We start from the raw sequence: 13747 nt of genomic DNA, 5'->3' as shown, positions 1-13747 counted from the left end.
TGGTAGTTGTAGTAGTGGTAGTGATGATGTGGTGGTGGTGGTTATAGTAGTAGTAGTGGTAGTGATGATGGTGGTGGTTATAGTAGTAGTGGTACTGATGATGTGGTGGTGGTGGTGGTTGTAGTAGTAGTGGTAGTGATGATGATGTGGTAGTGGTGGTTGTAGTAGTAGTGGTAGTTGCAGTGATGATGTGGTGGTGGTGGTTGTAGTAGTAGTGGTAGTGATAATGTGGTGGTGGTGGTTGTAGTAGTAGTGGTAGTGATGATGTGGTGGTGGTGGTTGTAGTAGTAGAGGTCGTGATGATGACGTGGTAGTGGTGGTTGTAGTAGTAGCTGTAAAGATGATGTGATGCTGGTAGTTGCAGTAGTAGTGGTAGTGATAACGATGTGATTGTGGTGGCTGTAGTAGATGTGGTAGTTGCAGTGATGATGATGTGGTGGTGGTTGCATTAGTAGTGGTAGTGATGATGATGTGGTGGTAGTGGTTGTAGTAGTAGTGGTAGTGATGATGATATGGTGGTGGTGGTTATAGTAGAAGTGATAGTGATGATGATGTGGTGGTGGTGGTTGTAATAGTGATGGTAGTTGTGGTAGTGATGATGATGATGTGGTGGTGATTGTAGTAGTAGTTGTGGTACTGATGATGATGTGGTGGTTGTAGTGGTAGTGGTAGTGATAATGATGTGGTGGTGGTGGTTGCAGTAGTAGTGGATTTGATGATGGTTGTAATACTAGTGGCAGTGATGATCATGTGGTGGTTGGAAAAAAAAAAGGGGGATGGGGGGGGGGGGGGGGGGGTAATCCTTGGAACAAATTGACCTCACCGGAATGAAAGTTGCCCGGAGCCCGGAATTTTTGGCTCCAGACCGGAGTTTTTTCCGCTGAAACCGGAGTTTTGGCATCACTGTATTATATATATATATATATATATATATATATATATATATATATATATATATATATATATACATTTGAAAAGCAAACATTGGTATCTTGATTAATGCTTGATAATTAATACTAGTAATAAACTTGATAGAAATTGACTGATTACCTTCGACAGACAAAACTGGAGTTTTTAAGTTTAAAAAATTGGCATTAATATAAAGGAAAGTAATAATAGACTATTTACTTAAAATAATAGAAGTTTATTTGTTAATGATGCTTTAATGCAGTATATAAATGTCCAAAAAGTTAGTCTTTCATCAAAAATGGTTATTCATATGGGCATCTATTTATTTGCATCATTGGTAACTATTTAGTCATTCCACTAAATGAGTATTGTTTATACTGTTGTCAATATTTGTCCCCTCACTCATACTTATACTATTAATATCATTATTATTTAGAGACATAAATTATCACGACTTGCAAACTGCACCACCTCCCACACCCCCCCCCCCCCCCCCCTCCCTGCTCCCACTCAGTTGAATACATTTGAGTGAATAAGGCCCAACAAATTTGTTTTGCTTAGAGGTAGACACATATAATTTACTTTAGTGAAAGTTAACTAGTTCCTCATATATATATATATATATATATATATATATATATATATATATATATATATATATATATATAATACTGGCAAACCCCCTACATCTTTGATGTAAAACTTATCACTGAAATGTAAGTTATCTACGCATACCACTGAGTCTGCATAAACCCTTTAAAGAAACATAAATGTAAATAAATATCCCAAAGAAATCAATCAGCCATGGACCAATAAATGAACAGAAACATCTGTGTTAGTTAGTAAAAAGACAAAATAAAAAAGTAAAACGTTGACCTTATTCATTATCACTTAGAACAAGAAAAGAAAATTTGGGACCAACAAGAGATTTGACTTTAAGAGTGTTGACTTTAAGTAGTGGATTCCATTCCACTGTAAAATCTGAAGGAAGAATTTTTTAAAATAAATAAATAAATAAATAAATCAATCAATGAATGGCAGGTAACACCAAAACAATAACTGATCCAATTTACCCGGAAAAAAGTTGATGTCAATGACGGCATACTGGTTTGTCTCACAGTCTATAATGACATCAAAACCAAACAGATCAAGTTCCATGGCATCTCTCATTCCTTGACCGAGGCGATTTAGGAACAGCCAGTCAGGCTTAGTAGGTGGACCCTCAATAGTTGCCGAATCAACCTAAAGGGTTAGAATTAATTAAGACTATCTTTCAAAATTTATACTCAATGTCCAAATGACTACAATTTGCAAAGTTAAATGATTAATTCTCTGAAATTCAACATAAATGGTAATAATACAAATTTGTTTATTGCAAATCTATGTGAACACTAGAGAATTAATTATCTCTTTGATCAGATAAGATCATGTCCCATACAATTCTATGTGTCAACATCTCCTTATAGAGTTATTGCTCTCTCTTTCAAAATTATTTATTATCCTTTCAAAATATAATTGGAGCATACACTTCTGTCTTGGACCTTGTCCTTTGGTGTTCAATATCTGTTTGTTATGATGTAGGAAGGAATTCACAATGGAAACGCTAAATCTAATGACGAGTATAAAAGCAATAAATCGTCCCTAGTATTGAATAACCTCTAGTGGAATGGTATTATGTCCTACCAGTAATCAGGAGGTCTATGGTTCGATCCCTAGTTGAGGCAGGCTGATCATTGAGATGATTTTTTTTTTCTTTTCGACTTTGTCAAGCGCTGTTTAATCTTTATCAAATCTTTTAATTAATGTGTAAAATTTGGTCGAATAATTTTGCTGATTGGAAGATTATCGTTATGTTCATTAAAGAGTATATCAGTGATACCGTCTTTATACATAACAGAAACTTTGACAAATTAGTGACTTCATTCTGTACTCATTGGAGTCTTTGAAATTTAGCCTCACATTCTCCAGATAAAAGGGAAGTAAATCATTAACATAGGATGAGACAAGTTGTAACATGTTTGCAGCTGCATCTGTCTCAAACAGATGCAATTTTATTTTTTAAAATTCATAATCGATATTCTACAGAGATAAATCACTTGTGTGTGTACAGATAAGTCATTGTCAATGATACAGTGATGCCACCCAATAATTATAAAAAATCATGAGCATGTCAAAATCTTTTTTATAATAAAGAGTAATTCACCGACATGACAAATGTTATACTTCTCTTACTATGTAAAAATTTGTTCCCCAAGAAACATCAAAGGACAGTATCATAATATATAAAAACAAAACGTCAACAACTACCCCAATCTCCTTCTTTCATATCAAATAAACAACCAAAACCAAGTAATCTTATATAAAAGTTCGAAATATCAAATTATTTGAGTAGAAGTGGTGGTGGTAGTGATAATGATGTTTGTAGAAGTGATGGTAGAGATGATGATGATGATGATGATGATGATGATGATGATAACGACATAGTAATAGTAGTAGTAGTAGTAGTAGTAGTAGTAGTAGTAGTAGTAGTAGTAGTAGTAGTAGTAGTAGTAGTAGTAGTAGTAGTAGTAGTGAAGGTAATAGTAGTGACAATGGTATATGGTTGTTGTAGTGATGATAGTTAAAGTTGTGGTTTAGAATTTGGTGGGCAGTCTGTGTGTGTATGCATGTATGTGGTATGTGCATGAGCGGGTCAATTACCATCAGAATGATTAGTATTAACTCCTAATTTAAAAGGGCTTCTCCAAGCAAATCAAAAAATCAAAGCAAACAAAACACCAAACCTTACCTCATTGAGAGGATGATCCGAATCAGCTTTCGACACTTGCTGGGTGTCAAAAAATATAGTGGCATGGCCTGGTTTAGAAAGATGTGGAATATATTAAATATGTATGGTACCACTATTTGAAATATTTGACAGACAAAAATTAAATAAGTAATGATTCAAATTTCATGTTCATAATGGGATAGTTGAAGCTTTTCAACATCTAGGCGCAAAAGTCATCGCCGAGGAGAAGCTGATGAGGACATTATGAAAAGGGTTAAAAAGACATGAAAAAAGGACAATCTGGCCAAGTCTAGTCGATAAGGTCCACCTTGTGATTTGCCTCAAGAAACAAAAGAGCTAAAATCATTCAGTTGCAGGTCAATATTCTATAGAAATAAGGAAATAAGCAATATCAGCTTTATCCATACGCCATACTCTCAAGTATAATAAAGTCCTATGTTAGTCATACCTCTGAAAGCTATTCCTTTGAAGAATAGCCCATTCAGCTATCTCTTGAAATACAAAATGGAAGAGTAAAATCTTCACAATGTTCAATATATCATTTGCTTTTGACATTGTCACTTCAGGTATCATATTATCACCAAAAACCTAAAGCATTGATGTGGTGAGGAAAGCAATGCTCTGATTGCTTATAAATCATCTGAAGTAGAGATAATTTTATGATTTACAAATATCATATTAATATGTTCGTGACAGAATTGTTCACAAAAATCATATTGTTTATTTTTCATTCCTAGAGCTCATTACCACATTAGAGTCAATGGTTGGGACACAATCTAACCACAGGTTTTGAATTAAAGGAAGATTAATTTAGATTAATATAGAAAGGAAGATTAATATACAGCCTTTCTCTCTCCCAATGATATAATGTTCATAGTACAGATTATGCATTATGCATTGATTGTGTTTTCCGTCATCCATAAAATGATTATAGTAAAATATCATTGCTTACGTCAACAATATCTTCATTGCTTTACACACTCAAAATGGTAACTGACCAAACATGATTAAATTTACACAACAGGTAATGAGACAAAGAACATAATAATTAATATTAGATTGCATCATTTCCATCCTGAAACCTCATGGAAAGATCCCCACAACAAAATACAATATCATTATCCATATTCAAAAAAGACATTAACATATTTAGAAAAGATAACTCATTGGACAATGTTCAGACTCGTTCAATTCAAATAGATAAAGAACATGTAAACAGAATAAGAACATCAGAGTTACTTACCTTCCTTTGATAGTCCTTTGAAAAGAGAGGAATTATATTCATTGTCTCTCCGTTTTCCATTCATCAATTTTAAGATAAATTATATACAAGACTGTGGTATGCTATGATTTGCAAATATTGAAAGAAGGAATTAACATAAAACTGTATCAATATTTGAAAAAAAAAAAAAAACTCTAAAATTAAAATCAAATACTTACTGCCAGGATAAAAATTTTTCAGTGACGGTCTTTGGTGAATAAACTGCCGGCATCCAACGACCAAGATCTTGTATAATATAGCATTATGGTTGATAAATGATTGTGCAACACAAGGTGGAGATATGTCTTTTAAACCTTCTTGGTTGAAAATAATAGCCATCTGAAAGGAAAGTCACAAAAATAAGAATTAGAAATGCTTGGGCATTCTTCCACGAACTTAAACAAATTTGTGAAAGCAAATAAAGTACATTATCAATAAAATTCAACTTCTTAAAATACTTCTACTCTATACTGCTGAGACCTGGAAAACAACACAACAAAATAAGCCTCAGCCATTCATATACAACTGCTCATCGATGTTTTATCTAAAATGAGTTGGCTATCTTATTAGTAACCTCTTTTGGTTTAATAACATTTGACAACTGTAATTCATTACAAGCCTATATAACTAAAGACAAATTGAAGACTTTTCAAGTGGCCCAAAACGACGACGCTAGATTTATTTTGAAAAAAAGGAAATGAGAGCATCTGCCTTACATCTGTTAACAGAGTTGCATTGGCTTACAACTGAGAAAAGAATGAAATACAAAAAATTGGTCAATAAGGCAATATTCTCTGACAGCAATAAAAGGTAAAAGACATGATTCATCTGTGCACCTCAACAAGAAACATTAAAAACATGATTTAAATATTCTAGTAACTCCCAAAACACTCCGAAAAATTGGCTTACAACCCTTTATTTTTTTAGCTCCTCATCTCTGGAATTCTCTCACAAATTTGTCAGAGATATTGTCAATACTGGCCTTTTAATTTTTGCTTGACAATATATCATTTTAATATTTAATTATACAATAAGACACCACCTGAGTTATTTGGGCTCTAAGTAATATAGTCTGCAAAAGCATTTGTAGTTCGATGACATTTGTTTATGTATAGATAATTCTCATATCGTTTAAGATATTTTTCTTTCCCAACAACAGCAACAACAACATAAGAAACTAGCTTATTTGTTGCCACAGCACATTCCACCAAGGACTGTAAAATGCTATCTTATCCTAATCATCTTAAGGTCAATTGGTTGATTACAAGTTTTCACTATGTTTGTTACTATCCTTTATTTATCCATTAAATAGTTTTTAAAATTTCAAGCAGACAAGTATGGGTATTATAACAGTTAAGGCACAAAATTATACAGAGTGCTGTTGAATAGAATTGGGGAAAATATTTACTAAATTTGATATGCCATTTAAGAACGTTTTTAACAAAAAACATAGATAAGTAAAATATTAAGAGATGGAAATATTTCCATGAAAAGATTACGATCAAAGTGAAGAGATGAAACTGAATTTCTAAACTATAAAACTGATGAAATTTGAGAGACTTATGTAGAGCTGAAATAAACCAAAGCCACTTACTGTTTTGAATACTATCATACAATCAAAATCATATGAGAATTAGTAATTATCAAAGAAATGAGAAACCCTACAAACTTATTTACAGCTGCACCATCGTTTTACAACTACTCACCTGATGGGCTAAGGAAGACCCATGTGCAATTGTTGGTTTACAGACTGCAAAAAGAAAAACGATTACAATATTAGAGTAACGTTAATAAAACTTTCCAATTCTACAAAGAATATGAAAGAATTATAATAGTCATAAAGTGCTAATTCTAATCAGACAAAACAACAATGCTTAAAACTTTGATTTGATTATATCTATCTTACAATTCCTTACCTAAAGGAAAAGTTACTCCATGTTCAGCCAACTTCTCAATGTTCTCATAAAGATCCGTGGAAGTCAACTCAACATAGGTGGGGATCATGATGCGATGATCTGAGGAAAATAATAAAATAATGAAAATTAAATGATGTTCTTAAATACATCAATATTAAAATAAAAAATAAAAACAAATAACAAAACTCCTTTTATTCATCCCCATGGGAAAATTTGTCTTCAGGGTATATTCCAAGGGAAGACTGGAATAACCCAGAAATCAGCCGCAGTGCAGCGTTACAAGGTGAGCTAGGACAAGATGACTTGCTCAAGGTCACACAAGTACAAAGCAAAGACCATACTGATGAGCCACGCTGCCCCTTTGTAAATAAGAAGTAAATAGGGCAAGTGCCAGAAAGAAGAAAAAAAAACGGAATAAAAAGATCACATTGAATGGGAGTTGAACTCAGGAATTAGGAATATATGACACCCACCACTGGCTCTGACCCCCATGGCATTTGTAAGAGAGAGAGTCAACAATTGCACTGTTACTATTGTGATTTGTAGCTAGCTCAAATCACGATTCATTCATACACTGTGCATATCATGCCAAATGCCAGATGGGTCCTAAAATTAATGATTCCCAGTCAACGCAATAACTTTATTGTTTTCTTTTATCATTTCTTTACTCTTTGTGTACTAATCTGAAACAACTCGAAGTCCAACCAAAAAAGCCAGCAACAAATATTTTCTGAGAGCTATATGTTAAATACATGTGAATAAACAAGAAATCATCAACAACCTAAAATTCAACAAACAACTAGGCTCTGTTCCAGGGCCTTGCTTGTTTGTCATGTGTTTAATACCATTTAAATCAGTTTGGGACAAAATCTAAATCTGTTGAGTTGAGCTTTAGTTTTGTTTTTCCGCCCCCCTTATCCGCTCAAAATGGTTGCTTTGACTGTACCAAGGGACAGCATGCAATAGATACTATTCATTTAACACTGCAAAAATCGAGATCGATTCAGGCTCAAAGGCCTCTGGACTTAAAGCTCTAAACGACATTTTTGTTAATGAATACCTTACAATCGCAATACTCCAAACAACCTGTGCAGGAGAGTTATCATTCATAACCAAAAGGCCCATGGGAACAGAGTTTATCCCAGTTTCTGTAGCATTAAATGTACAGTATCAGTTTGCTTGCTCTTTTGGACAACCCACTCCTCAATCACAAAATACGTTCTGCCATATGTCGGAAATCCAGAAAACGAATCACTTGTGGGTCCAAAAAATTTTTTATTTTTTTTTAAAACTTTACTTCACTTGGTAGAGATGTTGGTCTCTTTGCTTGTGAGGCCAATGTTCTACCAACTGAGCCATCAGGACCCCTACACTCTGTACAACACATGGAAAGGCGACACAATTCAAACATGATTTGTTCCAAAATCAAGAGATTTCCACTCAATTAAAACTTTGTAGCTCAATTGTAATTTTTACTAACCTTTAAGCAGATCTGATCCAGACACCTGTTGATATTGGGTATACCTGTCCAGCAGACGTCGTATTGAAAAGAGGGGATCCAAAACCACGCATTCCGGATGACGAGATATATAGGACTGAAATGGAAGAAGCCAAATATATACTTAGTAAAGAGGATCTAATTTTCTGTGAGAGGTGCTTAGTTGAGTCCTTGGATAAGGCTCTTTACATAATTCTCTCTCACCGTATTCAAGTATAAAATGAGTACCTAGCCTGAGCTGTGCTGTCTATGTCAGAAAAAAATTGTAATATTGCAAACGGGTGTCATGTCTTTTGCTACGTGTTAAGTGTTGCTGCTGGCAAGGGACCCCTTGTAAAGTGCTTTGAGCATATTTAGTGGACATTGCCCTATTTAAATGCTCAAGTTTAAAATTCAATGAGCAAATTGTGTGTGAAGAAAAGGAAATTAACATACTATCCCAGCAATTAACCATAGGCTGTTATCTATGAGAGTGAACGCATTTTTGCAAATGGGGTCAAACCCCCAATAAAAACTAAACAAAAGGCAATTAGAGAAAAAATGTTAAAAAGTGTAAGAAAAATGATAAGAGGAAAGAAGAAAGAATTTATAATTCATCGATAACACCTGCACAGGAATGATATCTTTAGTCAATTATTCTCGATTAATGTCGATAGCGGAAACAAATTGCATGCACGATTCAGCAAATTGGATACGATATTCACTCTGTTATTAAACATGATATTGAATGAGATAAACAATCTTTGAATGAGTGTATGATAGAGCTGCTCGGTAATGGCCCTTAAAAGTGAAGAATGGCGTTCCATGACAATCAACCTCTGTAGGGAGACGGAACTCCGGTAAGGAAAGGTATGATAGAGCAATGAGAGGTTGAATTTGATGAATGAGAGAACAGAGTATTGTACAGAAAATCTAATGAATGGCAGCTGGTCCTGATTATATGAAAGGAAAGTGAAAGTATGTGTTGATCAACTGTTCTACACCTATAATACAGTTATTTTCAATATCTATTTCTCATACACATAAATTACAAATATTTGGAAAACTTCTGAAACAATCCGAAAATAAATACCAATAGCGATCTTTGACCTGTTACACTTACATCATCAACATCATCATCATTATTTCCATCATTGATATCATATCATCCTTACAACTTCGACCACCATCATCATCAAAGGAGAAAGGAAAGAGAAAGAAAGAAAAAAAGAAAGAAAGAAAGAAAGAAAGAAAGAAGGAAAAGAAAGGAGCGCTATTATTGGCTACACTACCCCCCGAGTGAATGCACACATTAAGTCATTTTTTTCCAAGTACAATAGGGTTAGGGGATTCCCATCCCGACAACTTGAGAAATTATGACAGTTATGGAAATGATATGTGTGAATTAGAAAACAGGAGGACATATTATTATCATATTGTGATACAGAGCCATTACCTATCACCATCCCACACTACACAAACGTTACGTCTATCTCCAGTTTTAAAGCTTCCAACAGTATGGATTGGAGTGAATCACCAACACAATCGTGACCGCCACATATGTATCTACATATGTAATATACGTAAGTTGGTGCATTTATTTTTCCATTGCCACAGATGTGAAAATTCTTAGCCGAACTATATTTTTGGATGAAATAAATACTACAATAATAATAATATAAATAACAATAGCAACAACAACAATAATAATAATAATAATAATAATAATAATAATAATAATAATAATAATAATAATAATAATAATAATAGTAAAAGCCTGAAGAGAACATTTCTCTCAAAACCCCCAATAATCTTATGAGACGATATTATAAATATAATCGGAATTCACCCGGGGCTGAGCTGCTTGTCGGGTTTGACTATGACATCGTGTAGCCATCAATCTGTCATAGTGGCATGCATGTATATTAATAATATACAGCGCTGTGAATGAAATCTCGCTTGATTCATAAATAAATAATAGTATATTACAGCACTATAAAATCGTTCATTTATTACCATCGAAGTTCACTTAGACCCTAAACAAAATCCCACTGTATACAATAGAGAATTGTATGGTATCCTTTTTGTACGAGCCAGATAGTCCTTCACAATGTGAGTGTGCTAAAGTATGGTAAATTATCATTATTATTACTATTACTATTATTACCATTATCATTATCATCATCATGTCGTCGTCGCCATCATCATCATCATCATCATCATCATCATCGCCATCATAGTTTTGTATTTATTGGTTTGGTTGTTTCTTTTTTAGGTGTTCTTGTTTTTCTTTTCCTTTCCAAGTTTTTTTTTTTAATGTATCACCTAATAAGATTACATATTATATTGATCGCTGCCTACGGGCTTTTTTTCCATGGCGTGCGGTTCCATTTCCCTGGTGGTTAACTGGCTCTAATTCACGGTCAAGGATAAACTAGCCCTAAAGGTAAAGACAAGAGCGCTCTAAATAGACCGCTATGGTTATGATCGTTCGCTTCAGTTAAGACCAAAACTGATCGGCCTTCACTGGTTTCATCCGGTTGATTAAGTCAACGAATGTGTATGGATTCGAGTTTGCACTTTACATTACACACCTGCTATACTTAAAATCATTTTATCAACATAGGGTTAATTCTGAGTTTGCTCTACCATGCCTTTACTCGACTTAATTGGAGAGGCATTCGTAATTTGACCAAAAATAAATAAATCAATAATGTTTTTTTTTTTTAATTAAAAACAGAAAGAAAAGAAAAAAGAATGTATGTATGCGGATTAGATAAAAAAAAAATATTAACACTAACAACTGACAATACATTTTCTTAATATTTGAAGACACTTGAGTAGTTAAATCAGAGGATGTAATCCATACTTTTCTTTCAAATGTTTTTATTTGACTGTTTTGCCTCGTTTTTATTTTTCGGAGGGGGGAATATGCCATATGCATCTTTATATTATTATTTACGCATGACTCCGAGGATGACAGATACCAGAAGAAGAAAAAAAAAAAACATAACTTGAGACACCATAAAACTTCCATTTCTCTACGTGGCTAGAGGTATTTCACATAATTCTTTGTTGTTGTATTTTTGTTGTTGTTGTTGTTGTTTTGTTTTGTTTTGTCTTTTGGATTTTGTTTTCTTTTTCTTATTTTCTTTTTTTTTTTTTTTTTTTTTTTTTTTTTGCTTTTTTAAAAATCAATCCAGAATACAGTTGATCGATCTGTATGTAAATCATACATGAAACTGAAAAGTTACATTACAAGTTTGATATGATGTCCTTTTCTGTCGGTGAGGGTTTTAACGCCCTTACAAATGCTGGATCTCTCTTTGGCATAGTTCCATTTGGGATATATTTTGAGTTCCTTGACTTCACAATCTCTCTAAAGTACACCCAAAGGTTTTCACACAAAGGCTATCCTTTAAGAAATCCCAAAGGTCAAAGTCAAGAGAACTTGAGCTCAAGGCTGGGTGGCGGTCAGCGAGCTGATTGACTCCAATTTCATAATAATTCATTGTAATCTGTAATCTTCGAAGTGTGTGGTGTGGCCGCGTTTTGTTGAAACCACTGACAGCTCCTCCCGTTCACTCCGACCACTCTGTCCAACCCCTACCAAAATATTTTCAGTATATCGACGTATCGACCTGACGATATTGTCAGTCTTCTCGTCTCCACCAGTAATATTGAAGAACGGCGCTAGATGCCCATGCATTAACAATTATTTTCGTCGTGAAGGCCTCTCTGGCATTGAAACGGACCCCCCCCCCCCCCCCACCTAACTCCCATGGTTTTCTTTTTTTTTTTCAATTAAATAATTAAAAAGTTTGCTGTTCGCATATCCATCGTGATAATAAAAAAAAAGTGGGCTAAGTCACTTAACCTAAGTCTCTGCACGAACTTTTCTTGATCCATTTGGGTCAAGAGCCAATGACACATTGCCATTCTCTTATCAGTGTTATTAACATGGAGTCTTTACTGGACCTCAACTCTCTAAGGATGCAGATTCGTTTTTAAAAGTGTACTTGTTCTTAAAGAGTCGGGGGGAGGTAGGGGAGGTATCTAGTTCTAAGCTTCGTCATTGAATTGTTCGTTTTTTTTTTTTTTTTCAGAAAGCCGTCGACTGCTGTGGTCCCTCTTGATGTTCATAGTTTCTACATATCTCTTTTAGAAACTACACGTCCACTTTAATACCAGGATGTCATTTTTACACAACTTGTCTGATTTGCGACTGCCCATTCCAAACTCCTTTGAAAATTGAACGCGGTTGCGAACTGTAGAGTCGTTTTTCATCTTTTATTTTAAAAAGTAAACAAAACACTCATTGGTTACATGAAACACTATCCGGATATATCAAGACATGTCCAACTCTCCAGTCATTCGGTGCCTCAATTACCAACTTATGAACATTTCTTTGAGCGTCATGTTTTTCCGGTCAGCTGGTATTAATGCCCTTGGAATGGTAACAAAAACAACACTGCATTAGCACTTCGTATTACTTGGTCGTCATGGCTGTGTAAGCTAGGACAGCATGCCAGTAGTGAAAGAGTATCAAGCCTGATCGTATATATTTATTGAGGAAGCAAAAGTATTATGTTGACTGCTAAACTATGTTTTCCGCGTCTATTTATCGACTGGGACATAGGACTTGGTATCGTAAAGAAGGGATAACGATAGTTATAGGTTGTTTTTTTTTTTTTTATTTTTTTTTTTTTAACCGAAGAAAATAGTGGTGATGGTGGTTGTAGTAGAGTAGTAGTAGTAGTAGTAGTAGTAGTAGTAGTAGTAGTAGTAGTAGTAGTAGTAGTAGTAGTAGTAGTAGTCGAACCAGGTGACAGGTAAGTGGACTTTGATAAATAAATAATCGATGTCTCCGCTGGATATTGGTATGTTTTCCAAAAATAATCACATTAATTACAAATATCAATTCGAAATTGTGTATACACTAACTTGTCCAACACTGTCGAGATCAGCCGACAGAACACGGTATCTTTGAACTCCTATTCAAGGTTACCTTAGCAACTTAAAATCTTACCCCTATACCTTTAGGCAGTCGAAACACGTACGTAATTGACAATTCGATTCTATAATTTTAGTTGTTCAATCAGTGAGGAAAATAATCATATCAATTAGTGGGATCAAGGATGTTTTTATTAGTACATAAATATAGGCTGTGTTCAATGTTACAACATGCAGCGCTGTGACAAAAGCAATGGCAAAGGTAGGTTGTCCATTGCCATGATTGTGTGTATTTGATAATATGGTGTTTGACGAAATAGTTTTATTTCCCATCTCAACTATTGATGTTGTGCGTATTTTACTCACAGCAATCCGTCAACCGGATATAACGTACCAACACACAAAATTTTATGTGTAATCTTAAATGTTTATTGTCTGATTAA

At 34.3% G+C, this 13747-nt stretch overlaps 1 protein-coding gene across 1 annotated transcript in view; it reads right to left on the bottom strand.

The window, feature by feature from the left end:
* The window catches only part of LOC144957302 (inositol-tetrakisphosphate 1-kinase-like), a 33456-nt gene that overhangs the window by 6376 nt on the left and 13333 nt on the right, over window positions 1-13747 (bottom strand). Inside the window, exons 4-9 of the mRNA XM_078888438.1 lie at window positions 8355-8469; window positions 6875-6973; window positions 6665-6708; window positions 5138-5297; window positions 3698-3765; window positions 1983-2151 (exon numbers count right to left, since the gene is read on the bottom strand). Coding sequence (XP_078744564.1) covers window positions 1983-2151; window positions 3698-3765; window positions 5138-5297; window positions 6665-6708; window positions 6875-6973; window positions 8355-8469 — 655 coding nt within the window. The remainder of the gene's footprint in view (window positions 1-1982; window positions 2152-3697; window positions 3766-5137; window positions 5298-6664; window positions 6709-6874; window positions 6974-8354; window positions 8470-13747) is intronic.

This window comes from Berghia stephanieae, chromosome 1 (assembly GCF_034508935.2).
Source record: "Berghia stephanieae isolate SIO BIC M18660-M18661 chromosome 1, UCSD_Bste_1.3, whole genome shotgun sequence".
Taxonomy (NCBI): Eukaryota; Metazoa; Mollusca; class Gastropoda; order Nudibranchia; family Aeolidiidae; genus Berghia; species Berghia stephanieae.
The sequence above is the reverse complement of the archived record's forward strand: the minus strand, read 5'-3'. Positions and strand labels throughout refer to the sequence as shown.